The 27784-nt window shown below is 31.5% G+C and overlaps 2 protein-coding genes across 2 annotated transcripts in view; one reads left to right on the top strand and one right to left on the bottom strand.

Annotated features, from left to right (window-relative positions):
- Window positions 1-10049, top strand: part of LOC113404075 (SET and MYND domain-containing protein 4) — an 18356-nt gene extending 8307 nt beyond the window's left edge. Inside the window, exons 4-13 of the mRNA XM_026644823.2 lie at window positions 3921-4103; window positions 5320-5466; window positions 5634-5713; window positions 5924-6045; window positions 6568-6704; window positions 6796-7236; window positions 7912-8095; window positions 8641-8859; window positions 9458-9599; window positions 9671-10049. Of these exons, the coding sequence (XP_026500608.2) occupies window positions 3921-4103; window positions 5320-5466; window positions 5634-5713; window positions 5924-6045; window positions 6568-6704; window positions 6796-7236; window positions 7912-8095; window positions 8641-8859; window positions 9458-9599; window positions 9671-9874 (1859 nt within the window). The 3' untranslated portion in view covers window positions 9875-10049. The remainder of the gene's footprint in view (window positions 1-3920; window positions 4104-5319; window positions 5467-5633; window positions 5714-5923; window positions 6046-6567; window positions 6705-6795; window positions 7237-7911; window positions 8096-8640; window positions 8860-9457; window positions 9600-9670) is intronic.
- On the bottom strand, window positions 10020-27784 carry LOC113404032 (outer dense fiber protein 2-like). The gene is made up of 21 exons (XM_064220291.1): window positions 27705-27784; window positions 22851-23048; window positions 22543-22764; window positions 22212-22349; window positions 21945-22131; window positions 21380-21489; window positions 21191-21276; window positions 19938-20082; window positions 19758-19820; window positions 19186-19266; window positions 15595-15720; window positions 14871-14906; window positions 12797-12847; window positions 12543-12623; window positions 12178-12459; window positions 11988-12098; window positions 11747-11899; window positions 11346-11494; window positions 11054-11215; window positions 10742-10829; window positions 10020-10667 (listed from the first exon to the last, which is right to left on the bottom strand). Exons 1-21 carry the CDS (start codon window positions 27753-27755, stop codon window positions 10482-10484), a joined length of 2706 nt encoding a protein of 901 aa, XP_064076361.1. The 5' UTR covers window positions 27756-27784; the 3' UTR covers window positions 10020-10481.

Here is a 27784-nt window from a genome sequence, read left to right as displayed (position 1 = left end):
CAATTCGTCTCGGAAAATAATAAAATTATTTGCACTTTTGGTTAAATTTTTGCCCAAAAAATCGGATCTATGATTTTATGGTGGTAGAGCTTTATTCGTTTGCATAGGTTCATCACCTTATTTTAACACCAAACAGCAAAGTTTAGTATACTATGATATAAGAGATGATATGTGAGAGTCCCGGAATCCCGATCTTCCTCCCCCCCAAAACATGATGGTTGTGCAGAATTCGGTCATGTTACCCCAGGAGGGTACCATCAGCGATTGCGGTGGATAATTCCTGGACATCCATGCTCAGGATATACACCACCTGAGCAGGGATGTCCAGGCTACCGGGGGGGGGGGGCGATTTTGTGCTCACCACTGCTTGGGGCAAGCGGAGCAGGCATCATAAGGCAAACCCTACCATCCCCACCCTCGCAGTGGACTTGTGCAACATAAGGGGACTCAACTCCAACTTGAACGCCGTTCACTTTTACCTTGAGACGGCGAAGACGGCCTTGCTCTTTCTTACCGAGACCCAAATATCCTCTCCTGCCACCACCACTTTTCTTTCCTACCCAGGGTACAAATTGGAACATTCCTTTATACCACGAGCTAGGATGTGCGTTTACGTCAGAGATGATATCTGCTGTCGATGCCTCGGCAGCCTTCAAGGGCAAGACCTATCGATTATTTGGCTGCGTGTAGATCCGCGAATCTAAGCGTGCCTTTATAGGCCGAAGCCAACCGTCTTTGACGCTCGTCTTAACGCGTCTTTTCCGGCAATCCTACGCATTAGGCGTCGTCCCTAGCTCCTGGAAGACTACTTTAGTGCATCCGATCCCTAAAAAGGGCAACCGCTCAGATCATCACCTCCTTGTTCTCTAAGGTAATGGAGTCCATTTCAAACTGCCAGATCCTACGGTACATCTAGGAGTACCAGCTAATTACCGACCGCCAGTACGGTTTCCGTCGGGGTCACTCAGCCGGTGATCTTCTAGTTTACCTTACTAACAGATGAACGAAAGCAGTTGAGAGCAAGTGGGAGGCATTAGCAGCCAGCTTGGACATAGCGAAGGCCTTCGATAAGCTTCCTTCCTATTAGCTTCCCGGGAAATTATGCAATTGGAATTGCTTTTTGGTAGACCGAAGTATCAAGATCGATGTCTACGGTGCATGCTCTGACTTAAAATTCGTCAATTTTGGTGTTCCACAAGGCTGCGTTCTATCGTCCACTGTGTTTCTTCTACATATCAATGAATTGTTGCAAATCAGGAACATTCACTTCTATGCAGACGACAGTACCGTAGACACCTTATGCACCGGTCGTGCTAATATTAAAAACGTCGACGAAAACCAGAAAAAACTTGTGTCTGAAATCGAGTCTTTGTTGAACAAAGTCTCGGACTAGGGCCGGCTAAACCAATTCAAACCCAAAATGACGCAAGTTTGCGCGTTAACCGCTAAAAAATCACGTCAAAATTCGAAGTATCCCTTCGACATCTCGCCAAATTCGAAATATCACCCATACCACTTAGATGTACGAAAATCCAAAACAGCGCGATTTTTAAGACATTTTCTGCCTCGAAAAACCACTCTGTGGAACCAGCTTTCGCCGGCAGTTTAAAAAAAAAAGCGTGCTTATTCCTTAAAGGCCGACAACTCACCTGCAAGTACCCCGGTGTTGCAGATGTCCATGGGCGGCGGTAATCACTTTCCATCAGGTGATCCTCCTGCTCATTTACCCCCTATAACATAAAAAAGCAACAGTTTTCAATTTCGACATTTACTTAATTACAAGAATTATTTACATTGACGTAAATAATTAATAAATAAATGAGCTGTATCCAATATAATTAGATGTAATTATATTATTCATTCATTGCACGTTAAATCATTAATTGCAATTAAAGAAATAATACCAAAAATAACTTAATGATTGACCATCACTTTGGTTTTAATTATATATATACTCTATTATAAATGCGAAAGTCTGCTTTTGTTTTCTGTTGTGCTTTCACAACAAAACCACAAAACCGAATTTGATAAAATTTGTTATGAAACAAACTTAAACTTCAAGGAGGGAAGAAAGGTTGTAAAGACTTTTATAACCAACGTCTAAAACGCGAGTGAAGCCACAGTTGATAACTAGTTTTTTTTTTATATTTAATCTTTTTAATGAATTAAAAATTATGTTTATCCTGTATTTGGTGCTAAACCGATTGTGATAAAAGTTTGGTGAGTTATTCTGTGGATAAAGTTTATGTTACATACCTCAAATAAACAAGGGTTTTTCTATGTACGTTTTGTCCTTCAACATAAGCATTCTATGTAGATCCTTATTAAATCCGTGCGAAGCTTTTCCAAGCCTAAGCCTTTCTTAACTTGCGCTTATGAAACAACGTTTTTCAGAGAAGTCTATTTCTCGTAAAAAAAATTGTAACTAATTACATTATAAAACGTATAAAAAATTCAAATAGACATTTATGTCGGGTAAGGTAAACACTCATACATTAGTAACAATTAAATTTACCCGGCTTACGTGTGAATTTATCTGTCAGGTGATATCTTGTAAATTAGAACAAATAACGGACGTCTTCTACTCTTAATAATATAATATATATCAATTTCATTTAATAGAATAACACACAGATAATACGACTAATAAATAGTTACTACGACCGGTAATTAGTTTACATAAAAATATAAAATGAATGAGGTAACTATTTTGTTTGTTCATATTGGTTTCGCAATTATTCAATCGAAGATTGCATTCACTAGCGGTTAATTTTAGTCACGGAGGCTGCTTCTTATTCTTATCAAACAAAGTACTAACAATGTTAACTTGCATATTATTCAAAATGAGTTAGAACACGTGAATCTTAATGGACAATCTCAAACAAACTGAATTTATAGTGTTGATAATTTGTTTTTATTTTTATTCATCGCGTGATAGGCGGTGAAGGAATACATTATAAGGAAACCTGCGTTTGTCAGGTGAAAATCTGCTAAGTGTGTTTCCACCAACCCACATTCGAGCGTGATGAAATACCAAATCCTCTTTTAAAAGGAAGAAAAGGGGTCAGCCCGTAGGACATTTAGGTTGATACTGGAGTTGTAATATATTATTACACATTTTATCCGATAGTGCTGAATTCTCACATCGTTGAAATATAATATTTAATATATATTTTACATCTCAATTATGTAAATATACGTTAAAAACTTCTACACACATTTACATTAGTAATTTCCATGTGCATTTTCCATTAAGTACATAGGTACTGTACTAGATTTTTTATTTTATTTTTTATGGTTCTGTGACGTACAGGTCGTATTAGTTTTTACCTTGCTTAATTAAAATAATTATAAACCTTAAAAGCTAGCTTTTCAATAAAATCATAAAGAAATATTTGTATAATCATTTAGCAAATAGTTTTTTTTAAAACTTACGATATCCTTTACAAACTTACAATCCCCTTTTAACCCTCATAGAAGATTCATTTTGTTTCATAAGGAATTTCTGTGCAAATTGTAATCCAGTAAAGCCTGTGCGTTGTATGTCAATGAGTCTTTAAAAAAAATAAGTACATATATATTTAACTATCGCGAATTTTTCACACCATAACTCAATTACGTTTATAGTTTTTTTTCTCGCGTTCCTAGTTCAAAATGTTATCAACAAAAATATATCATTAATTTATGGTTGCGTGTATATATAACATACAGCCAGTATTTTTAACACACATCAACATAATAAATTAAAAACTTTGTTAATCAATTTACAATTGATGTTAAAATTATGAAATTTTTAAATAAGAAAACCTACATATTCACTACTCTAATATTGTTACGAGATTGTATTTTATTACAGATAAAAAAACGTTGTTTTTATTCATTAACATTACTTTATATACATATTTTTTTTTATATTTCAGGTGCCGATGAAATCATAGACAATGGTATATCTTTAGCTCTTGCACTCTGGCTTCGTTCTGACATACTTCTTAATTTAAAAAGACCCGCTGCTGCCTTGGAAGATTTAAAATTAGCACTTAAAGAGAGACTTCCCGCTCGAATGAGAGCCGAATATTATTGGAGGATGGGTCATTGCTACAAAGGTAACTTATAAATAAGTTTTTCAAAGATTCGTTGCTTCAGCGTCTTGAATCTCATGAATACTCGTGTATTCATTGTTGTGCATTTGATTTATTTAAATTATATCAATAAATTTCCCCAATAAATATATCGCAAGTGTTTTGTATCTTAAAATAATTTTAGTTAAATTGGCTGTTTACAATTCGGTAAAAATAATAACTTTATTATAGTTTTAGATAATAATTCAATTAATATTAATTATTCTATATGTGTTACAGGATTAGTTTATATCATTTTGATAGTACAATTTTACTTAAGAATTATATTTTTGAATCTATTTCTGTTTTTAACTTTGTTTGAATTCTTATTATTAAGATTTATTTAAACCAAACTTACATCGTAAGATTGTTTTATTGGAATCATGATTTTAAGATATGAATGTACCACAAGTGAAAACTGGCTTTATCAATTTAAATAAAATAATGATTAAAACAGTTTATTAATTCCAAAATCGTTCATGATTGGTCATGAACATTTTTGGATTTATAATTATTGCTCTAAAGGGAATAAAAGCTTAAACTGGGCCAGTTTCAAGTTTTATAACGTTAAAGATTAGAATTTTGAAAATTCCGATCCTATTTCGATTGCGTAATTTATACTATACATCGTTACTTGTTACTCAGTCCACAGTATATCTGATTTTATAAAAACCAATTTATGTAAATATACATATTAATAATCAGCGTACAAATATTTTTATTGAATTAATAGCGAATCATATAATTGAATGATATTATCAAGAATTAAATGAGTTCGTACATGTTTCATTTCATTTCCAAATAATTTTGTTTAAATTATAAAAAACATAAATCGATCAAATACTAGCTTAGTATTTTTTCTTAAAGAAGTTTTTAAATGAAGTACTTTAAATGGATTCCATCTTTTATTGCCGTCGATCTGAATCTGCTTTTAAAACTTTCTATTCTTAAGGATAGTTCGTGATGAAGTTTTAAAGATTTCCTTTTCGATTGAAGATGGATGATTAGAAAGATTTATTTGACATTTTATACCAAATACATTAAAACTTTTTAGTTAATAAGTTTTGTATATGCAATAACTAATCTATTATTATTATGAATACTTAATTATTAAAGTGAAATGTTTTCTAGCTTTAATCTAAATTGTAGATTTTTCTTTTTATTCAAATTAATTTGAAATAAAAAGTATTTATCATTTAAGATACTGGAGAACCAACCCGAGCTAAAGTATCCTACGAATTAGCTGGAAGGCTCCTGGGAAACAACGAACAAGCTAAAATTCAATTAGCTAAAGATATTGATGCCCTAGATTATGCGGACAAGCCCAGACATCCTCCTGATAGATCAGGTATTACAACTTTTATAATTTTTATCATACTTTTTATTATTTTTTATCAACACAGCTGTTTGAAGAATCCTAAATCATATTTCCTATAATACTTGTGAATTTAGAAGATTTTATAAGTCCAAAGTCCAAATAAACAAACACGTACTTACCTCTATTCTTCATTTCAGATATATCAGTAACGGGTGGTGCGAAGCAAAATATACCAGCCTTATCAAAATTGTTGAAAATCGTAGAAGAAGAAGAAAAGGTATGTCCAAAATATAAAAATCATTAAACAATACAAATATAAAAACGTTTAATTTTACTTTAACGCCTGTTATATTTTGCCGAGCAAATAACTCCAAGTATATTATTATTATTATTATTATTTAATATTGCTATTGAAACGAATAGACATTTTTCTAAACTGATTTTTTTTACGTGCGATTATTTTATTACTTAATACTTTAAAATTCAGGGCCGCTTCGCAATTGCTGGTGCTCAGATAAAAACTGGCGATATTCTTTTAGTGGACAATCCATACGCCGCATGCCTTCTTTCAGATTTTTATGGCTCTCATTGCCTTCATTGTTTCAACCGGTAAGTTTATAGCTATCATCTACATAGTGTGCGTAGTAAGATTTTTATTAAAGTAATGCTACGTAATGTTTGGATATTTTTCCGAGCGTTGTAAAATATGTGTGATTTTTTTTTTTATATTAAGCTTCTATAAAAATGTAACGTAATTAATAGTTTTAACTAATAAGAAAAGCAAATCAAAATCAATATATTCTTTATTCGAGTAGGTTCATAAAAGCACTTTTGAAGTCATGCTACAGTGTAATTAAGTAAGATATACTGTAATTAATTACTACCATTATAACTATACAATTATATAATTATCAACTGGTTAATAACCAGTATACGCTCTACCTCTTAAATATTATGTCTGTTGATGGTACCATGCCAGACTTTTTTACAAATTTATCAAATATCAATAACAATTGTACTGAGTTTCAACTGGAATGGCGTAGGAGGGGTATAGAATACCGGGCAAACAATGAACCATATTTTTATATTTATTAAGAAGTTTATTTTTATACCCTTTCTATTTTAATCTAGATTAGATGATAGTAAAGAAAGTGCTGCAGTTTGGTGCCCGAAGTGCTCTGGAGTAGCATTTTGCTCAATCAAGTGTCGCGATGCAGCTCTCACTACGTACCACTCATATGAATGTCAATTTTTGACCCTTTTCATAGGTAAATAAACATAACATTTTCGATTTTTCATTAATACTAACTGAATATTAAATTACATAATTTTACTTTTCGCTTACTTTTTTATTTGTAGGTTCGGGGATGTCAGTACTCAGTCATATCGCACTGCGTATGATAACACAAGCTGGTTTGGACACAAGTCAACAAATTCACTCCAAGTATTTGGGCGATGTGAAAACCGTTGAGAGTATTGTGTTAAACGATATCGAAGGAATCAATAAAAAAAACAAAATGAAAAGCAGAAAGGAACGTTTGAATCGTACAAAGAAAGGCTTAAAAGGCTTTGAAGACAAAAATTCAAATAACGAGGAAGTTGAAACGAAAATTGAGGACAAAACGAGCCATCATGAAAAATTAGAAATGACAGCTGCACAAATTTACTCACTGTGCTCGCATTCAAACCAAAGAAAGGGAACAGATTATCTGAAGAGGATAATCATGGGGCTATTCCTAACGGAGTGCTTGAAAAGAAGCGGGTTTTTCAAAGACTGTACAAAGGATAATTTACAAAAAGGTAATGTTATATTTTATCACAAAACTAAATAACATCGATACAAATATAATCAAACATATGGATCCCATAAGTTTCTTACTGAGATTGTTAAAAATCATAATCCAATATATATGTATATAACACGAGACCAGTGATTATTAAATTAATTTATATTGCTTGATTATTTTTTCATATTATTCATACAATATAATAAGAAATTCAATTAAAAAGCTTAGCGCTATGTAACAGCACTACCTAACTACTAAAGATGTACACTACTTACCGTACTACGAGTATTATGTTAAAGTCGTTAAAGATAAATAAAGTAGTGTTCTTTTGCCGAAACCGTCTTAAATATAACACAGTTACTAAAACTTTTTATAGAGGGTTTGTAGCCACGAGATCAAAAATTTTTATTAGAGGATCACAAATTTTATTTAAACATAACTTTGTGTGACAATGATTTATCGACGGCGGGACAAAAGTTTAATGTTTTTGATACAATTATAAAATTTCTAAATATATATATAATATTACATGATTGTAGATGTATTACACTATTTATTAATGAAGACCGCAGTAAAATCCGTTGCGAAGTTTAATAAATCTAAGTGTACAGACGGCGGGAAGCTATTTTATTTAATTATATGTGGAGATATTTATAACTTTTAAAAAAAAATATGACGTTTATTTCAGCCGAAAAAGTCATCTGCGAGTTGATAGTTCGCAATTTGCAATTACTTCAGTTTAATGCTCACGAGATTTACGAAACGGTCCGTGGCCAACACTTGTTTAACGGCTCTAAACCAATTTACATTGCAGTCGGTATATATCCAACAGGAGCATTATTTAATCATGAATGTTATCCCGCTGTGGCTCGGTAAGCTTATCACTATAAAGATATTAATAAACACCAAATACATATAATTTTTACGTATATATTTGTAAAAGAAAAAATATATAAGTATTTGGTATTGTTGTGTTCCGTTTGAATGGTGACTGAGCTGGTGCATAGACACAAGGAACATAACATCTTAGTTCCTATGATTGGTGTTGCATTGGTGTACAGAATGATTATTATTTCATACGATGTTAATATATATGGCTGATGATGACCACCTACCAGCAGGTACCTTTTTTCCTCGCCCGCCTACCGATACTATAAAAAAAAACCACAAGATTTATTTCAATTCCACCAGCAATTACCTACTATGCAATTATCTAATCAACAGTCTATGATTCAAAGTCAAACTTAAACATTATTTGGTTATGTATAAATTCAAATGTTTTATAATTCATTTTTATAATTCAAGAAAATACGTATGTATGGTATGTCCATGTTTAAATTGGACATACTACACCAAATTTAAGAATACTTGTTTGTAATCTTATTATATCTACTTGTTTATTCTTTTTTACAACTAGATATTTTGATCAACAAAAAATTGTACTACGTGCGATACGCCCACTGCAACCAGGAGAAGTAGTGTCTGAAAATTATGGACCTCATTTTTTGATGCGTAGTCTTAAAGAACGTCAGAGAATGCTAGCCTGTAGATACTGGTTCCGATGCGATTGCATTGCTTGCAAAGAGAATTGGCCCACGCTAAAGCAAATGAATGCGGAGTCGTCTTTGTATCTCAGGTAAAATTAATTAAACCCAAAATCAAAAGTGATGAAATTGGTAAAAGTAAGAGTAAAATAATGTATATTTATAGGATCTCAGCCAATATGGCCCGTCCATATTGTTTTAAGAGTACAGATTCATTAAAATACCTGTAGCTACAATTACACTGGGTAACTCACTGGCTAATGCACAAGAGTAACTATTAATTTTCTGGCTAATTATTCTCGGTAGCTACACGGGTCACTTTAATCCTGTAACATGACGATTCAAAGGTGCTTATTAGTAGCTATTCAATTAAGTAATATTCTGTTTGAATTTTTTCTATCGACAATGTCAATAATTTGCTTTTGCTTGCTTGAGATGAAATTAGACATTTTAAAAATATGAAATATCCAATTCTGTTTATTTCAAATATGCTAACTAGTGCTTGTTCTTGGTAAAGGTTCATTTGTGCTTGTGAAAATATATTAACGTCGCCAGGCCATGTGTACACTTGTTTAATAAAAGTACTACTTTTAAATATTTATATGAATCCTTTAAAGATAAAAATATTGCTCAAAAATTTCAAGCATATGAGATAGATTTCAATAATCCATCTTTTGATGAATATTCTAGGTGCCCTAATGCAAGCTGTACTGGAAAATTCAAATTGACTAAAAATCCACCAAACCGATGTTATAAATGTGCCGCAGCTATTAATAAAGATTCAATAAAAATGTGTACAGAAGATATTGACAAATGCTTATCTCAATATCAGGTAAAGGTTTTCAGTTTATTTTCTTTTAAATTGCTCATTGTCAATTTGTAATTAATCATAATATTCATTAGAAAGGAGCATCGCTTATGGACGAAGAACTGCCTGATGAAGCTATCAAAACGTTATCAGAGGCGGTTGATGATTTCTACAATGCTGGACGACCTCCCCATTGGGAAACGCATATTGCACAAGAATCGCTCCGGTCATGTTTTGCTATTTCGGGAAACATTCATATCGTACAAAACGAAACAGAACAAAAACAACCGACTATTTAATTGTTACAAGCAGGTCAATCAGAAGAAAACATTTCATACCCTTACTTATATCAAATGCGTTATTGTAATAAATTGTCTGTTTAAAGTTTTACAATCATTATTTGTTTTAAATATGATCTTATAAAAAAAATTAACACTATTATATAAGTAAAAAATATATTTGTTTCTAAATATACATTCCAGAATTTTATTTTAAAATAACGCTTAAGAATAATAAAGGAATTTTACAATATCAGAAGCAAGAGGGATCAAAGTGAACGATAACAATGACCCTACTCAACAAAAGGCAATGCTACTCCGTTGGGAAACTATCTAGATTTTCTAAGTTTAAAATTAGAACAAATTCCAGTAGACACAACTAGTGAATTTCTAGTTTGAACTTAGTTAAGTTTCAGTTTATTGTCATTGTTCAAACGTGAATATTCCATAGAATTTATTATATAAACCTTTTAGTTTTATTAAGTTACAATAAATCATAATAGCAATGTATTACCAACAGGAGCAGAATTATTTTTAAACTATAAAGATTACAAATTCTTCGATCAAAATTAAGAAGACCATACGAAGACAAAATCCATGTCCACAAATAAAATCTTACTTAAAACGGTTAAGGGTTGTCAAAAAATGTTTTACATGCGCATTCTAGTTGATCAGCATCACCTTCGCCTTCACCTGTGCTGGACGCCGTGCGTCTGAGAGTCTGCACTTGGGTCTGCAACCCCAATATACGGAGCTGTGCCTGCTCAAAGTTTTCATTGAGCCTTTTTATCTGACACTGCATACGACATTGCAACTGCGGAGAAATATTTAGTTACATAGAAATTTTATAATAAGTCTAATTATTTATATACACTAAAATAAACTTACTTCCTCTCTGTCCTTCTCTCCTGTCTTAACTTGTGCTCTCGTACTTGCTAGTTGTCTCTCCAATTCTCCTATAGACGTCTGCATACACCTAAATAAAAATAAGAAATCATTAGCAACTTGATACTTTAATCTCAATATAAAAGTTACTTGATTTGGACTGACTGATTTATGTTTCTATTACGAAAATGTATACATTAAAATGTCACACTCAATCTTTCTAATTCATTACAACAACGTTATATCTTAGGAGGATACGACATACACATGACGTAAAATATGTTTTTTTACAACAAAGTTTATTTTACTACGTACTTTCGCAAGGTGTCAGTGCGTTCATTAGACCGCTGTAGAGCGCGAGCAGCCTCATCTCTTGCACGATCTAGCTCTCCACCTAGCTGGGCGCATTCATGCATCTTCTCATGTAGTCGTTTTTCATTAGCCAAGACGGACTCCTCCATACGAATCACGTTAGCCCTGAAAGTGGTAGCAAAGTACTTTTAAAATAACCTGACAGCACTGTGGCTCTATTTAAGTTTGACATAAATAAACGAAGTTCATATTTTTTTCGTTTTATGTCTCATTAAAATTAGAATAAAAACTTTACTTCAATCGTTCGATTTCACTCTTCAGAGACAAATTCGTTTCCGTAAGTTGTGATATCCTTTGTTGCAATAAAGCCATTTGTTTCTCATCGGCACTTCTTTCCGGAGGTTTTTCAGGAGGTTTCAGGCTATTATGCAAAAGAACGTGAACCTGTCAAGTCATAACAATTTTATATTAGACAAACAGATAGACATATTGCAAACTTTTATATGAATTTATTAACAAGTAGATTATTTTAGATATTTATGGATAAAATTATAAAATCTAAATAAAACTTATAGTATGATTAATTCTATTGATATCATTAAAATCGCGAGATAATATCTATAAAAAAAAGTTCTACGCCAACTTCTACCATGTCTTTTGAATATTTTGTTACAATAATAAATTATTAAACTAAACCTTTTCCCTAGCCGAATTTAATTCTCTGGCTAATTGTTCGGCGTTATGTTCGGCTATTGCTTGCGATTGTTGTGCATCCTTTAATTTCATCTGTGTTGCCTTTAAAAGGTCAGGAATTGGCGCCAACTCTTGTAATTTTTCTTGGAATTTCAGCTATGGATATATCGTTAATTAATTTCAATAAAATATATTATTGTTTTTTATCCAATTAATGAAACATTGTTATTATATTGATAGTTACTTTAACTCTTTGAATCTCGAGATTAATCTGTTCACTTATCCTAGTGTTATCCATATCCATCAAGTCCATCTGTCTCCTTTGTTCTTCTACTAGCTGTTGAGCTTGTAAGTACTAAAATACAAAAAAAAATTGTAATTTAAATATTATGCTCACACATACTTACTTTTCAAAAACCTTCATTTAAACTTACCTTTACTCTATAATCTTGTAGCTGATTGTTCTGTTCTTTCATTAATGTTCTCAATTCATCTATCTCTTCTCTTGCTTCTCTGTAGCATTGCTTCAGAGCTCTCACGTTAACTTCTTGCTCGAATGCTTGTTCCTTGGTACCCATCATCATATTTGTATGCGTCGTTAAACCTTCAAACTTCATTTCTAACTCTCTAAGTTTGTTCTGAACTTCTCGATGCTGACATCTTTCTTTTTCCAACTCCTCTTTCTTTTTTAACAAATCCGTTCGTAGCATTGCGCACTAAAAATGAAATCGATTGGCTAGAAACTTAATAATACAAAATATTGTGCGAAGTTACTATTAACAAATTCTTTAAATACTACCTCAGTGACTTTAGTTTTTAAGCTCTCTTCAGTCTGCCGAAGCTGTATTGTAAGTTTCTGTACTTCTCTCTCTGCTGGAGTCTTAAATAACAGTAAAACATTTATTACGTAACTGTAAAGCTTTCTGTTGTTAGCAACAAAAAAATAGTAAGTAGTAAGATCAATAGTAAAAGAGAATAGCAAATTACAGCTATTGTGTCATTTAAATAAAGTAGATAACAAACAAAATAATATATAATAAAGTTATATCTTACCGGAGGAGCGTTTGGGTTGCAAGGGGCCGGACATGGTGGACAGACACCACACTAAAAAAGTAATTATATATTATATAGGTGCAAGCAATTCGAATAACATTAGAATTTTAGTACTACTAAGTAGCTAAAAATGTCCTTACTTAACTTCTGGTATATTTACACCAGGAGTAAGGTTAGGTTTTTAAAATAAAACTAATTCTAATATAATATTGTATAAATATCTTATTATTTTAAGTACATATAAAGATTCGAAAATAAATAGCTGTGTCTTACAAGGAGAAGCAAAAAGCTAAAATAAAATCATTTCTAACTACTCATGAAGTTTGGAAGATAGACATTGATGTTTATACAAATTGGAAATTTGATATAGACGTTTCCTTCTACGTTTTATTTCCAAAAAAAAAAAAAATACTCACAGAAGAGGCTTTATATTTCAAAACAATTATTGGAAAAAATATCTTTAAATAAATATGGAGTAATACTAATCTTTATTGTTTTAATAATATATATAAGTACTTATACAGTTATACATGCGTAAACGAAGGAGTAAGAACAGCGGTGGAGAGTGGTGGAGGCATAAATATATAAAAGTATGTCCAGCCGTTTGCCGCCACGGCATACGAGTCGGTCTTACTTTATAGACAGTCCACATAAAATAAATTATATCTTTGAGACCAATTTAGAATATACCATCCGTCACAATTACTCAAGAAAAAAGGAAGTCATTTACAACCAGAGAAGCTGTCTGAGATGTATACGATACATTGTAATATAAAACAATAAAACGGACGGACAATATTATATAAATAATAAATTAATTAAATTGTCGAAATGTTTTAATAACATCCTCCTTTTAAAAAAAGTAATAACATAGCAAGTTTTTTTTTATAAAATTCTACGTAAATATGTTGTCAGCGGGAATAGTAAAATTCTAAAGAGATTTTAATTGTATCTCATGAATTCCTAAAAACCACAAACATGTTATATTATTTTATTGTGACCAATGATTAAAAAATAATTGAATTTATTAACGATTTGATAAATAATTGAGAAATAAATGACGACATGACAAACGACTCCATAAACATTTTATATGACACTTCATAAATAATTAGGTCAATTAAGTATCACCAACGAGATTAATCCATAATTCCGGAAGCAGCCGTGAATTACAATTGCATCTAAAGCGGGATATAATTTAAAAAAATATGTCGTATTAAAATTTCGAAAACTTTTATGAAAGATATAAAATTTCACTTTCATAACAAGGAAGGAAAAGGGAAGTCAGTAATTAAAAGTGAGTCTATAGCATATTGCATTAAATCTATGGAAAGATGCATATTATACTTTGCATCCTGTAAAAGTAATTTAATTTTAACTGAAGTTTCGATTTAAGATGCAGTTTCAGGAATCCAGGAAAAAATCACCGTTGTCACTTTTTGAACTAATAACTTCTTATGGCTTCGTTACGTAACGCGTTACGGAGGTAGTCTGTCTGGCTTCCCTTTCTTTTATACAGTCTAGTTAGAAACCGCGCACGACAACACGCGGCAGTTCGGGCGCGACATGCCGCACTAATGGGTTATGAATGATAAATTTACTTACTTTAAACCTAAATGCTTAACCAATGATTGTTCGTTTGAATTGTTGTACTTAAATTAACTTACTTTAAAGACACGTCATTAGACAATTGTTAGAAATCGATCACAATGATCAGACAACTCTTATAAATATGTATATAGATATGTAAATTATATTACGATTAATTTAATTATTTGTTGTCAGTACACGAGTACACAACAAAAGCCTTTACAATGCGATGAGTCTGCTTAAGACAGGGCAGCATTGAAAATATTATAAACGTAATAGGAAGAAAAATACTGTTTTTTATTGTTTAAATATTTAATTCCTAAGTATTAACCTCAGTTAATAGTGAATATGTTTGAATAAATAAACTATCGAGATATTTTACAGTACGATGTATATTTAATAAACCTTCCATTCTCTAATTTACTTAAACTCAAATTAAGTATGGATAATTATAATAATTTTAAATATTGTCAATGTAACTTACAGCTCTAGTCATTGGAGGAACAGGTGGCCCACCCGGCTGTGGATTTAATAAACATATTGTCAATCTAAAGTTTGTGGACATTTCATATTTCAGTGTTTTTTATAATATAACCTTTATTATAAAAAATAATAAGGGCGGTCGAGCAAATGAGCCACCTTATAGTGGAGTAGTCCTTGTCTCCCGTGGACAGTAGTATTGTTAGGAGATCGTCGCCAATGCGTCACCAACAATGGGAATTAAAATGTTGTACTTTGTGCCTGTAGTGTCAGAACACTTCCATAAAAGGATTTGCTGTTTAGCGGAGGAATATGACCTGATGAGTGCATGATGCCTATCCACCCAGACTGATTTGGACAAAGGTCAACCACCAAGTATAAGTGTGCAATAAATTTGATCAACCGCATTGTGCTTAATTTACGTACAATTCCCAAATTTATTTAAAATTGTACGCAATCCAAAAATAATGACAACCATAATATGTTTTATGTGGTTGTCATTATTTTGTGAAAACGTATAACTAATAAATCACTGTCACATTTGAGTGATTTATTAGTGATACATTTTCCTTAAGAATGTCCGCTTTGAAGACGCCTTGTAAAATGATTACAAAAGAAAAATGTAAATAAAATAAAAATTACACTACATACGTATTCTCTAATAGTCGAATTCGATTAGTTCCAACGAGTTAGCGAATGAGATCGTATTACATTCGTTTTAAAATTACCGGTTGTTCGAAGCACGTGTTCCTCGCTCCGCCGCCTCGACATGCACTCACTGCCGCCGCTTTCACGTCCGCCATTTCAACGCGAATGTTACGTACCTCGAGCTCTAAGCCACCGAGCTGGTTTTCCTGTAAAATAAAGCAATATAAAATAATCGTTCTAAACAAAACTTATTCACCAATTCAATACTTAAACATCATCAAAAATGTTCAATCATTTTTATTTCTTAATATATTTTTTTAATTCAGCCTTAAGTCTTTCACATTTTGAATATAACAGTATTCTTTTATTATTACTACAAAACATATATTATTTCATTTTTGATTTTGGGTTCATACCTCATACCAATATCATAAGCAAATGAAAAACTTTACTGGTTTACGGTAAAAATATATTTTGAGAGAATTTTTGTGCTATAGTTTTAGAACGGATGTAGACTATTTTATACGTTTAAATATTTTAGATTTTTTGTTTATATTTTTATAAGAGAAAATCACAGGAGCAAACAAAAAAATATGCGGGTCATATTTGTAAGACGCATTGGCATAGTAAGTGCGAATTATCTATTCGATTGACGAAAGTTGGTTGAAAAATAATATGGAATAAAATCCTTATAATACAGAACAACTTCCATACAAACTGTCATCCTACATTTCAGCCTCTCACTTGATGAATTTTTAAATAACTCAAAGAAAATCCAAATACCGATTTTCATATTTCTAACATCAGATATACATTTCAATAAATCCCCTTATAGTACTAACCAATTACGATTTTTTGTGCAAACTTTCATCCTATATTAAATGATACTGACTTAGGATAAAATCACTCACTTTATCTTTTTTTTTTTAAATAAAGTATATTTGGGCGATCAATCATTTCGAAAATTTTAGTTACGAGATAATTACAGTTCCATTGTTTGTATTATTATCTGACATATTGATTGATATACATTGCACAATAATATGTTATAGATCTATTCACTCACGAAGGCGTACTGTTCCTAATTACAAATAATATATTATTAATTATAAAAAGTAATATTACATACTAGCTAAGGCGCGGAATGCATTACAATGCTACTTTAAAAATATTTATAAACAATAAGTCGCTACATATAATGTAGTACATTGATAGTTCTTATAAGACTACGGATCTCGAAGTCCTGAGTTCAAACCGCTGCTCGGACCAGAAAAAAAATGATTGGAATTTTCTGCCGCGGAAATACCAATAGCAGTTAAAGTCTGGGAGTTGGCAGTGTGTGTAAGTTTGTAGGAATATAAAATGAACTTGTGTTTATGCACAGACTTGCGCGGAATAATATTTCGTGCGCAGTTTGCTAACCTGTCTAGAAATGAACACTAAGGAGTACGTCGTCACAAATGTTGATAATTCTATGTCAGAAACCTGCACGTGCCCACATCAACTGTTCAAAGTTTCAGCTCAATTTAATAAAGGATTTATATACGTATTAATAAAAGCACGTACAATAAATACATTAAATTTTAATATTACTTATTGCCTAGGTCTTATTTACATGTAATTATTATTGACCTTGTAGAAGTTATAACGCACTTTGTAAATGTACAAACTAACATTAATTTATATTGTTCTAAGACCCAACGATTAAAAATGGTTCTATATGTTGTATGCAAAATATGATAATTGTTAGGATAAATGTAAAATATAGAATATTTGATATTATATTGCAAGCACTTGTGGTTTCGTAAATGCAAAAATTATTTTTATACAAATCATTAATATAAGACCACAAGAACTTGTGATCACCTATTTACTCCTATAACATGTTATTTACTACATTATTTACTTATTATAGTTGGGTTCAACTGTCTCGTTGGTTCAGTGGCTGGCTTATACGATGCAAAAACTGAGTTCGAATCACTGATCAGACCAGTATAACTCATTGGGATTCAGATAAGTTAGTTAAAGAAGTTGCCTTTCTTGCGCTTCAGTATTATCATATAGAATTACCGTTCCTTTAAAAAATGATAGCGAGCGAAAAAATAATTATCATGTGCTGGCGGACACACTTGAGCAACATATCTTCTGTGTGGTCTGTCTTGTAGTGATTTGCCGTCGTGACCGACCGTCAGCCAAGAGAACATTATTGTAATTGTCTTATTTAAACAAATTCAAACTTCAGTTGTCTGCTTACTTAATGTTTATACTGTTTTTTTTTTAAGAAACATAAATCCAAAATATTAACCCACGGGATCATATTTGCAGCCTTCGTCAGCCAAAATCAAGAAGGCGACATTCAAAATTACTGATATAACTTAAATAATACAATTACATGTTAAAAATGCATAATTTATTAATTCATTGAATGCGGTTTTATAGAATATGTGAATTTTATCATTAACACATTATTGACTTAATAATATTATAAATAATCCCGCCTGATTGAGATTCCATTATTCGAATGGTAATCATTGTAGTCACAAGTCAACCACGGTCAATATGGTCTGTGGATAAATGATTACTGATGAAAATATTCATTCATATTGACCTTAGATAAAACATTATACCATCACTTTAAAAAACAAATCCAGGTATTGGATGAGCTGTTTATATTTTTGACATGGTTGAAACAGAAAGCGAATGACAATGAGAATATTTACTTAGGGCTAGGTTACTAGGTCGTCTGCCAAACGTCACTAGATTCCGTGCCCATCGTTGCTGACTGTTGCAGTCATCAGACGTCTAAGCACTTATACTAGGCTCGTAAGGGCTCTTATATTGTTGCCAACCTCATGTATGAACCCTAACTATACTCATACGAAATTTATTATAATTCCTATTGCTTCGGAATACCGATTAAATTATTTACGCCTGTAATCCGACTTACTTCATGTCTTCCCTTAGTCGCGTGCATAACATACCGTTTAAATACTCTATTTGGTGGTACCCATACAACACATTTTCTATCAGGAATGTTAAGGAGCTCCGTAACCGTAACCGAAACCGATAAAAAAAATATTTATTATAATTTAGTTTTTGAAGTGTTACACTTAGAGAGAGAGTAGCTAATTGTATTTCAATACTTTTCGTTTTTTTTTAATTATACCTAAAATAAAGTCAAATTAACATCTTGTATTTTTTTTTTTACAATATATAAATATAATCTAACATCTGTAACACAAACAATTTTGAAATAATTTTGTATCCGCATAACTGTAACCGGTAAAATATTATTTATATATCATTATAAATTGATGAATGATGATTAATTTTGGTTACAACTGGGTTGGAGGAACATTGTAAAAAATCTTGTTTGTCTCAAATTTCACAGAAATCTGTCACATGTATGTCCACCATTCTGCATGCAGCGCCGTGGTGAAATAAGCTCTAAGAATTCTCCTCAAAAGGTATAGGTACCGTTCGATCGCCTTGGGCACATTTACAGTACAAATGTATGTTACCAAATTACTGCCAATTATTCGGGTCGGTAACCTTTTCATTATAAACTGAGCAAATATTTGAATATCTTATAATATTACCTATCACTTAGTTAGTTATTTTATTATATTCAACTGTGGTTGTAGTCACAAAAATATATAAGGCATACTTACAAGTTCTAATGTTGAAGATTTGTAATTTTTAAGCTTTGACAGTAGATCTTCCACGTTTTTCACTGGGATTTTATCGTTTTCCTGATAAGTAAACATATAGTTTATTCACCTTAAAGAACACTAAAAATTACAATCATCGCGTCTTTATTCTTCAAAGTGAGAACGAAAAAAACAAAAATGTAATATCAATTAATGTCATACCTGTTAACAATAAAATACAGGCACACAAAATTAAAAATAATATACAAATTAAAGATAAGATACAGCGGCTAGCATATCATGTGTATGTATATACAAATATAATAAAAATAATACAACTACTAATGAATCTAGTAAAATATTTATTACAATTTCCATTATTATGATTTAAAGCACATAGGCGGTGATGAGTAGGCATAATCTTCAATCTGTAAGATTAGAGCCTACGCTCCCATCAGGAGCCTGATTCTATTCAGATGCTACAACATCTCGGCCACAATATGCGAACATATTATGAGTGGTAAAGGATTAATTTGAATACGGTTCGTTTTTAAAACATTCAAATATATCTAAAATAAATTAAAAAACAAAACCTGACTAAATTTTTCACTTGCTTGATGACATGAAAATTCTTCGTTCATCGCAGTAGCATCGCCCTATAAGTACATGCATACATAAATCTCTTTATTTATAAACTATTTAACTTTTATATATTAACTATATAACTCTAGAAGACTAAACAATAATCCTGTTATTGTATACATAATAAGTACCTCAGGACTATTCTTATTTAACTTTTCATGCAGCAATGCATTCTCATTGTTCATTAATTTTAATTCACCTTGAAGCCTCTTGATCTGGGACCGACATGTTTCCAAATTCTGATCCTTTGTCATCAATTCCTTGTAAAGGATGTACCTAAAATATATATTAAATAAAACTCACCTTAAGTTAAACATTTTCAATTTTTACGTTTTCATGATTTCATAATTATAGGCCGGGAAGACTGACGGCTTCGTGACAATAGTGACAAAGGCCTACGTGACACAACATTCTATTGCAAAATATTCAATGTTCCACTTTTGAACAGCAATTCATACACGTCATTTTTATTAATCTAGTATGTTTAAACTAGCTTATGCCCTCTGCGGAAGTTGAATATATTTATTGATTAACTCAAAATATTATTTTAATTTAAGAACTCTTTGTCACTACATTGGTGTGTATTTCACCCTTTATGGGTAGAATATCCAGAAACGCTTAAATACGTGTCTACTCATTTTTAACCAGGATCCCAAAATTAAAGTTTCATGTTTCTAACTTTAAAAATGACGAACTTCCATACAAACTTTCAACCCTTATTTCACCCCCTTAGGGGTAGAATATCCATAAACACTTAAATATGTGTCTACTCATTATAAAACAGGACCCAAAAATTAAAGTTTCATATTTCAATTTTTTAAAATGACGGACTTCCATACAAACTTTCAACCGCTATTGCACCCCCTTTGGGTTAGAATTTCCAAAATTCCTTCCGTAGTGGGTGTCTTCTCAATAATACGATCCTACTCATCCAATTTCATGGCTCTAACTATAATAATTTACGATCATCAATGATGAATCAGTCAGTCAGGACATGTTACTTTATATATATATAGATAAATTACTGAATAAATTATAATAAGTATCAAAAATGAAGATGATCGAGCTCGTTACTATTCGGTTTATAATATACTTTTACTATGTGACTAATTTAAATAAAAATGTATGTAAAATATTTGTATTCTTTCGTATCTTCACTGGCTGATAGAGTATACTTTTAATATAAATGTCGCCTCTCGCACAAACGAATGTATATAAAATGATGTTGTGCAAAAATCAATATATATAGGTAACTCCATAATATATCACACATCACTAACGGTCTCCTAAAGCCTTACAATAAAGTAGACTACAAAAGGATATCATATTTCACTCTTGCAAATTTTATATGTAGGATTATATCAATTCAAATTCAAGATCGAACCTCTTGACTTCTAAATCCGCATTATCCGCCACCAGCTTCTCCTGCATGTCGTAACTTTCACTCAATTTCCGTGTCAAGTCAATTTCCTTAAAGAAACGCGAGTCAGCTTAAAATTTTTATAATTTATGAAATGATACATGGTATATATATAAAATACAAAAACCACTATTTTCTGCATTATACACATACTGATTTACTTCGAGTCAGCTCCGACGCGCCAACACCTGTAATCTTATTTTTACGAGTCGCTAAAAGTACCGTCGGATGGTTCATTTTCATTTCCTGGTACATTGATGAATCTGTAAAATTTGTTACGATCGTTAAACCGAACATCAGTTAAGTTTATTATTCAATTATCTTTTTTATGATATAGGTAGGCGGACGGGCAAATGGGCCTACTGATGGTAAATGGTCACGACCATCTTAAATATTGGCGCTGTAAGAAATAATAACCATTCCTTACATCACCAATGCGCCATCAACTTTAGGAACGAGGATGTTATATTCCTTATACCTGAACTCAAAAATACTAAGTATTGCTGTTTGGTAATAGAATATCGGTGATAAAAGTGGGTGGTACCAATTCAGCACCACAAAAAGCCCACCATTATAATCTATTATTTAAAACATGTTTTAACCGTAATGAAATGTCTAAGATTGTGTTGTTATGTATATTTCTTGGGACTTAGAATAAAACATAGGTAACGGAATAAAAATGTTTGAAAAATTTATAGAAAACGCAAGTGTTGTTAACCGTAGACATCGCTTGAAATGTAATGGGTTGGTTGGCAATGTTCCTTGGATTTTTTCATTTGCAATACTTCGTCGCCCACTAGTTTCTGTATAGTTTTAGTAAGACGATCAAAACGTTCCATTTCTCGAAGTAGTAGTTCATTTCTTTCACCGAGTTCCTTTATATCGGCTTCAGTTAGATTCTCTTTCTGAAAAAATATACAGAATTATAATTACTAATGCTATTGTTTGTATTTATTTATTATTTCGAATGAATACACCTTTAAACCTTTTGTATCTCGGTTAGTCTCACTCTTGAATCTCTAATAATTCTTGTACTTTTTCGTGTTTCTGTATGAATGTCACGTATCTGTTTTGTGAGCGAGTCTTCCGTTTCTGCGGGTGAAACTGCAAGTACAAATATTTTCTACTTATTACACATGTCAAACAAAATGTCAAATTCCAAATAATCCAGTATTTTTAGCGACGTCAATTAATCGAGCTATTCTTAAAGTTGTATTGCTTACGTTCCGGTGATTTCTGAAATAGAAAACGTTTGTGAATTTTTGTTATATTTTATTGTATGTTAAGATCTTATAAGAAAGATAATTATTCTTTACTTTAGACACGTTGCCTGATTTGTCTGATTTATCATTTTGCCAAATCTTCTGTAACTTTTTACAATCATGACCTTTGAAATTTGAGGTCATTTTTGTGCATTTTATTGAAGAGTCGTAGGGTACTTGCATGTTATCAGAATCAGACACTATACTGTCACCTCGCACAGACTTATCTTTCTCTACACGGTATTGTTCTGTTGTAAGCTGAGCATTGTCGAAAGGCTAAAAAAACATACCGTTTAGGCAAAACTAATATAAATTGTTGCAAACAAAAAATATATCGTGTCAAAATTATGAATTAAACTTACCAAATTTGATTCGGAAGCCGTAATCCTCTCGCGTGGTGATTTTGAGAGTACTCTCATTTGATAATCTACTTTTTTAAGAGTACCCCATAGCTTTGGCAAAATATTAAGCTTGGGACTAATATCGGTCTGGTCGATTGAAGCGCAGCTTTTTGGTGATTCCCGCAGACAAGAACGAGTTTTGCGTTGAGTTTTTGAAGGCTAAATATTTTTTTATTTAAATGAAAGTAAAAATATATTGAATATTATAATTTTCAATTTACAACAACTTACACAGTTTATACAAACAGGGAAGTACAAGCTTACATTTTTTATATTAAACTTTTAATGTATTTTTTAAAATAAATAGACTATGGAATCTTTTACTTCAAATTACATTTAATTTCGTTGTTAACAGGATCGAAACAAATGTATATTTTTTTATTTATTTACAATTACATTAGTGACAATATTGCATGTCCAACTCGATATTATAACATTGCCAAGGTAAAATATCTGAGTACACAACATCATTAATTTTAATTCCAAAATTATGCCCTTTCTTAAGTTTACACTAAAATAAAATTATTTCTTAAATAATTAGTAAATATATCTACTAATATTATAAATTAAAAGTAACTCTGTGTGTCTATCTGTCTGTCTGTTACGCTTTCACGGCCAAACCACTGAACCTAATTTGATGAATTAGCACGAAACAAGCTTGAAACAAGGAAGTACGTAAGTATTTTTTCACATTACACTTCATCACATAAACTTATTAATTAATAGGATCTTCCGATACCATACGTTTTGCAACGGCCATTGCAGCTCTTAGTCATTAATAATCGCTCAAATAGCGACTTAGAGAAATAATTAACAATTATGTCGTCTATTGACAACATATTTGTATATTATCTTTAATTATATGAATGTAGTTCAAAACTAAGATTTGCATGTTTATATTTTAACATTGGTTATTGAACACCGAGATAAACACGGTGTATCGCGAGCCATATTCCCCGCGATGCTAGTTATTTATTAAATAATAACTATACGATGTGAATGTATACGAAACATACTATGAGTTCTATTCAGTATGTACAGTCGGGGTAAGAAAAGGTTCGTCACCTTAAGGTCTATTTTCGTGTGCTCAGTATGCGCGATAATCTGCTTTACTGATTGAATATGACATATTGCGTCGCAATGTACACTATTTTGAACCTAGTTATCATACTATGTTAGTATAGTTTTAGGCGCAGTTTTCTGTTTAATGCTTTAGTTTCAAAATGACGACTTGATAAAGGAATGAATTTGAAAACTGACAAAGGTTTTCTTACTCTGACTGTACATAAACAATTTATAACATTAATTCTGTCACCTTTAAATGTTATGTGTGTGACTGCGCTTCAATGCCTTATCGAAAGCATAATTGTCTTGTATATTGAATTAAAGGGCTAATTTTTTAGGCGATAATTATGAAAGTTTGCTTACCGTCATAGTTATAAGTGCACATAAGCACTACTTTTATATAAATGCTTGTATAATAGATATTTAAAACTGGACAGGAAACAAATGTCAAATATATTTTTGTCAAAAATTACTTTTTTTTTTAAGGTGAATGTGGCCAGGAAATTATAAAAATTGAAATTACCTTCCTTATTTTGTAAAGATGTACACATGTCAATGGACAACCGACTGACCACAATTAATCAATAGAGACTAGTTAATTGTAAAAAAATATTACTGCGCACTGGGGTATGCACAAACCAGATGCAGAATGCACCTGTGTTCTATTTGCTTATTCTCGTAATCCAAAATAATGACAATCCGAAAGGGATGGTATTTCAAGCACGAAATTAACTGCTGTGCGTGCTCTCAGAGGATTCTAAACCCCGGTCTCTTATCAACATTTTCTTGACATAAACACTCAATAACTTTTTAGTTGCCGGAACACTTCGAATGACTCTTTAAATCTTGACTCCAGAACTTCGTGATCTGCAGTCTTATTAGCTTGTTTCCAGACTAAGAAATCAATTTAAAATACTAAAACCCAAGTAAATACACTATAGCTTAATATTATATAGACTCAGTTCTGAATCAATTAATTAAATTAATTGATGTCGATATTTTGATTACCAGGTTTTACCAGGAAAATACTAACACGCCCAAATATTTGTTATTCATATTTCGTGGCAATATATTTTCTGAGCTGACATATTGTTATTGAAAACATTTATTCACCCATATTTTCTTTGCCGTAACATGTCGTGAGTATTGAAAGACTTTCATAACTAGTAGGAGTTACACTCGTATTCAAACAAACTTATTAAAACCACCTGTTCCCGCTAAGTAACTTAAATAACATTATTATACAATGGTAATTTTTATAAAGGAATATATAATGTAAATATGTAAAATGTAATATATTTACTCCTGTTTTTGAATAAATCAAACACGTCACTTCAAGTTTCAATTATTACTGTACTCTGTAGACGTGAACATCGAAAATTGACGGAATATTTCTATTGTATTTACTAGCTATCTACATCAGCTTTATACGAAAAAATAAGGCTTTACATAAAACGCTTATAATGAAGAAAAAAACTATTTTTTAGTTGTAACTTAATCGTATACTATATATACTGGGACAGCGATTATGAAAATAGTCAATTATAAACTATCTCATGTAATTTGTCCGGTAAATTTAACGACCAATAATATTTTTTGAAAATTCAGTTGTCGATATTATAGGATACTACAACCCGCCTCGGTTTCGCATGGGCGCAATTTATTAATAAAGAAAATATCAAGTAGGTATATTACTTTATTTTATAACGTTTATTAATGATATTATATAAGTAAGGCAATTTCATCTGTATTAAATACCCAAGGACCCAAATAAATACCCATTTCTCTGAATAAGGATTAAAAATGAATTGATGAATATGGCTTCGCAGATAACCGATACTATAATAATGTTTTATACTATTATTTAGTAGATAAAAATAGTTACTATAAATACTCATAGTGCTATTACATATTAGTATAAGTCTAAGGTAGAAGATAGACACATGTTATAAAGTTTTCCTGTATGCTTTTTAAAACCTACAATTTTCTAGTACATTTTTTTCATGTATTGCGTAAAACCGTTTTGGGGATAAACCAACGTCATAGTTCAATCATTTTATACATAATATTTATTTTTTACGAATTATAAAACAAATCTTCCTTGTTTATTGCTATTTCTGTTATAACTAATACAGTGTTAAAATCCGTTGTGGTTAAGAATTTAGCAGAGATACAGAGAGATGCAAAAAGCGACTTTATTTATTGATACGGCAAATTGTCTTTAGTTAAAGCATAATACACTTTATTTATAAATAACAAAAAGTGTATTATAAATGAAATGGAGATAACACGCAGCCTTGTAGAACACCAGAGTTGACGAATCTTAGGTTAGAGCATGCACCGTCGACAACGACCTTGATGCTCTGCTCTGCCGAAAAGCTTGATCTAATTGCATAGTATCCCAGAAGCGCATAGGAAGGAAACTTTGAAAGAAGCGCTTTGTGGTATACGCGATTGAAGGCCTTAACTATGTCCAAGCTGGCTACTAATGTCTCACCCTTGGACTCAACTGCTTCCGCCCTATTTCATCCTTCCATCTGTGTGTATGGTAAACTAGAAGATCAATGGCTGAGCGACTCCGACAGAAAACGTACTGGCGGTCACTAATCAACTGACGTAAACCCAATGTTCCAATTTGTACCCCGGGTAGGAGATCAAAGAGGTGTCCAAACGACAATTTTCATGTCGATCATTTTCATTTCCTTGATGTTGTTCTAACGTTGTTATTATAAAGCCGAAACACAATGTAATCCTTAAACAATCTTATACTAGTTTCAGCCACCCGGATTTGCTCGCGTGAACCAGGAGTTAGATTCAGTGTGCCCATTTCTGTATCCCTGATAACTTGTCTGCAATATATCGTGATATTCGATTGAAAAATTAAAACGTGAATGGCAAGAAAACAAATAAACACATAAGCAAATCACTTTCGCATTTATCATATTAGTTAGAATGACGTCGAAGTCATTTTTAAACACTAACAGTCAGTATGTTAGCAGATCTAATAAATCGATTGACCTGGACCTGCTTATAATAATCGCATCGATTTTAAGTATATGTATGTATTCGAATCGAATCGTCAATAGAATAATTGAATACCTCTTAAAATTAAATTAAATCTTAAATCTTCAATATAATCGAAAGTAAAAACGGCTACTAGACTAGGCCTAGCTTACACAATCTCGGTTGATTTTGACGAGTTCTTATAAATTGTTTTTATTTTTTTTATTGAGATTTCATTTTTATACACGAAGGCAATCTTGATCACCACACTATTAATTCTCGGAAAACATTTGACTAAGATATAAAACAAAATTCTGTTATTTATCGTGTTTATTGACGATAAAAAAATTGTCAACATCTCTTTTTCTGTCTGGGTATCTTCCAACTAAGAAACATTTTTATAAGTGAAAACACTGCAGACCTAATTTCAATACTTTAATAAACAACATTTGCAAAAGTTTTTAAAATGGTGCCAATAATAAATTTGGATCAAAAAATCATTTACTGCAATATGTCTATGACTACTTGGACTATGTGATGGATTTATAATAAGTTATTTAAATAAATGTTCTTCATACTTATTCACCAATAACATTATATCAGGCAGTTTCATAAATTGACAATGTATATACAAAATCTCCGAAAACATGAACTATAGAATTAAAAAAAAAATTGTATAGTTTTCGAAAATGTCATTCAAACGAAACTTAAAGAAGAACATTTAAAATATTAGAAAATAAAACTTACAATTCCAGAGGTGCTTCTATCTAACACATAAGGGGTTCCCAAAATACGCATTACACACAAACGCTCGGAATTACAAATTA

The sequence above is a fragment of the Vanessa tameamea genome, chromosome Z (genome assembly GCF_037043105.1).
Source record: "Vanessa tameamea isolate UH-Manoa-2023 chromosome Z, ilVanTame1 primary haplotype, whole genome shotgun sequence".
NCBI lineage: Eukaryota > Metazoa > Arthropoda > Insecta > Lepidoptera > Nymphalidae > Vanessa > Vanessa tameamea.
Note: the sequence above shows the minus strand (reverse complement) of the source record. Positions and strands in the feature narration are given on the sequence as shown.

Coding starts and splice junctions, on each gene's coding strand:
- LOC113404032 (XM_064220291.1), bottom strand. CDS start 27,755: ATGCGTATTTTGGGAACCCCTTATGTGTTAGATAGAAGCACCTCTGGA. Junction 19,821..19,937: donor TAAATAAGAATAGTCCTGAG/GTACTTATTATG, acceptor ATGTACTTATAG/GGCGATGCTACTGCGATGAA. Junction 10,830..11,053: donor CGCACTGACACCTTGCGAAA/GTACGTAGTAAA, acceptor ATTTTTATTTAG/GTGTATGCAGACGTCTATAG.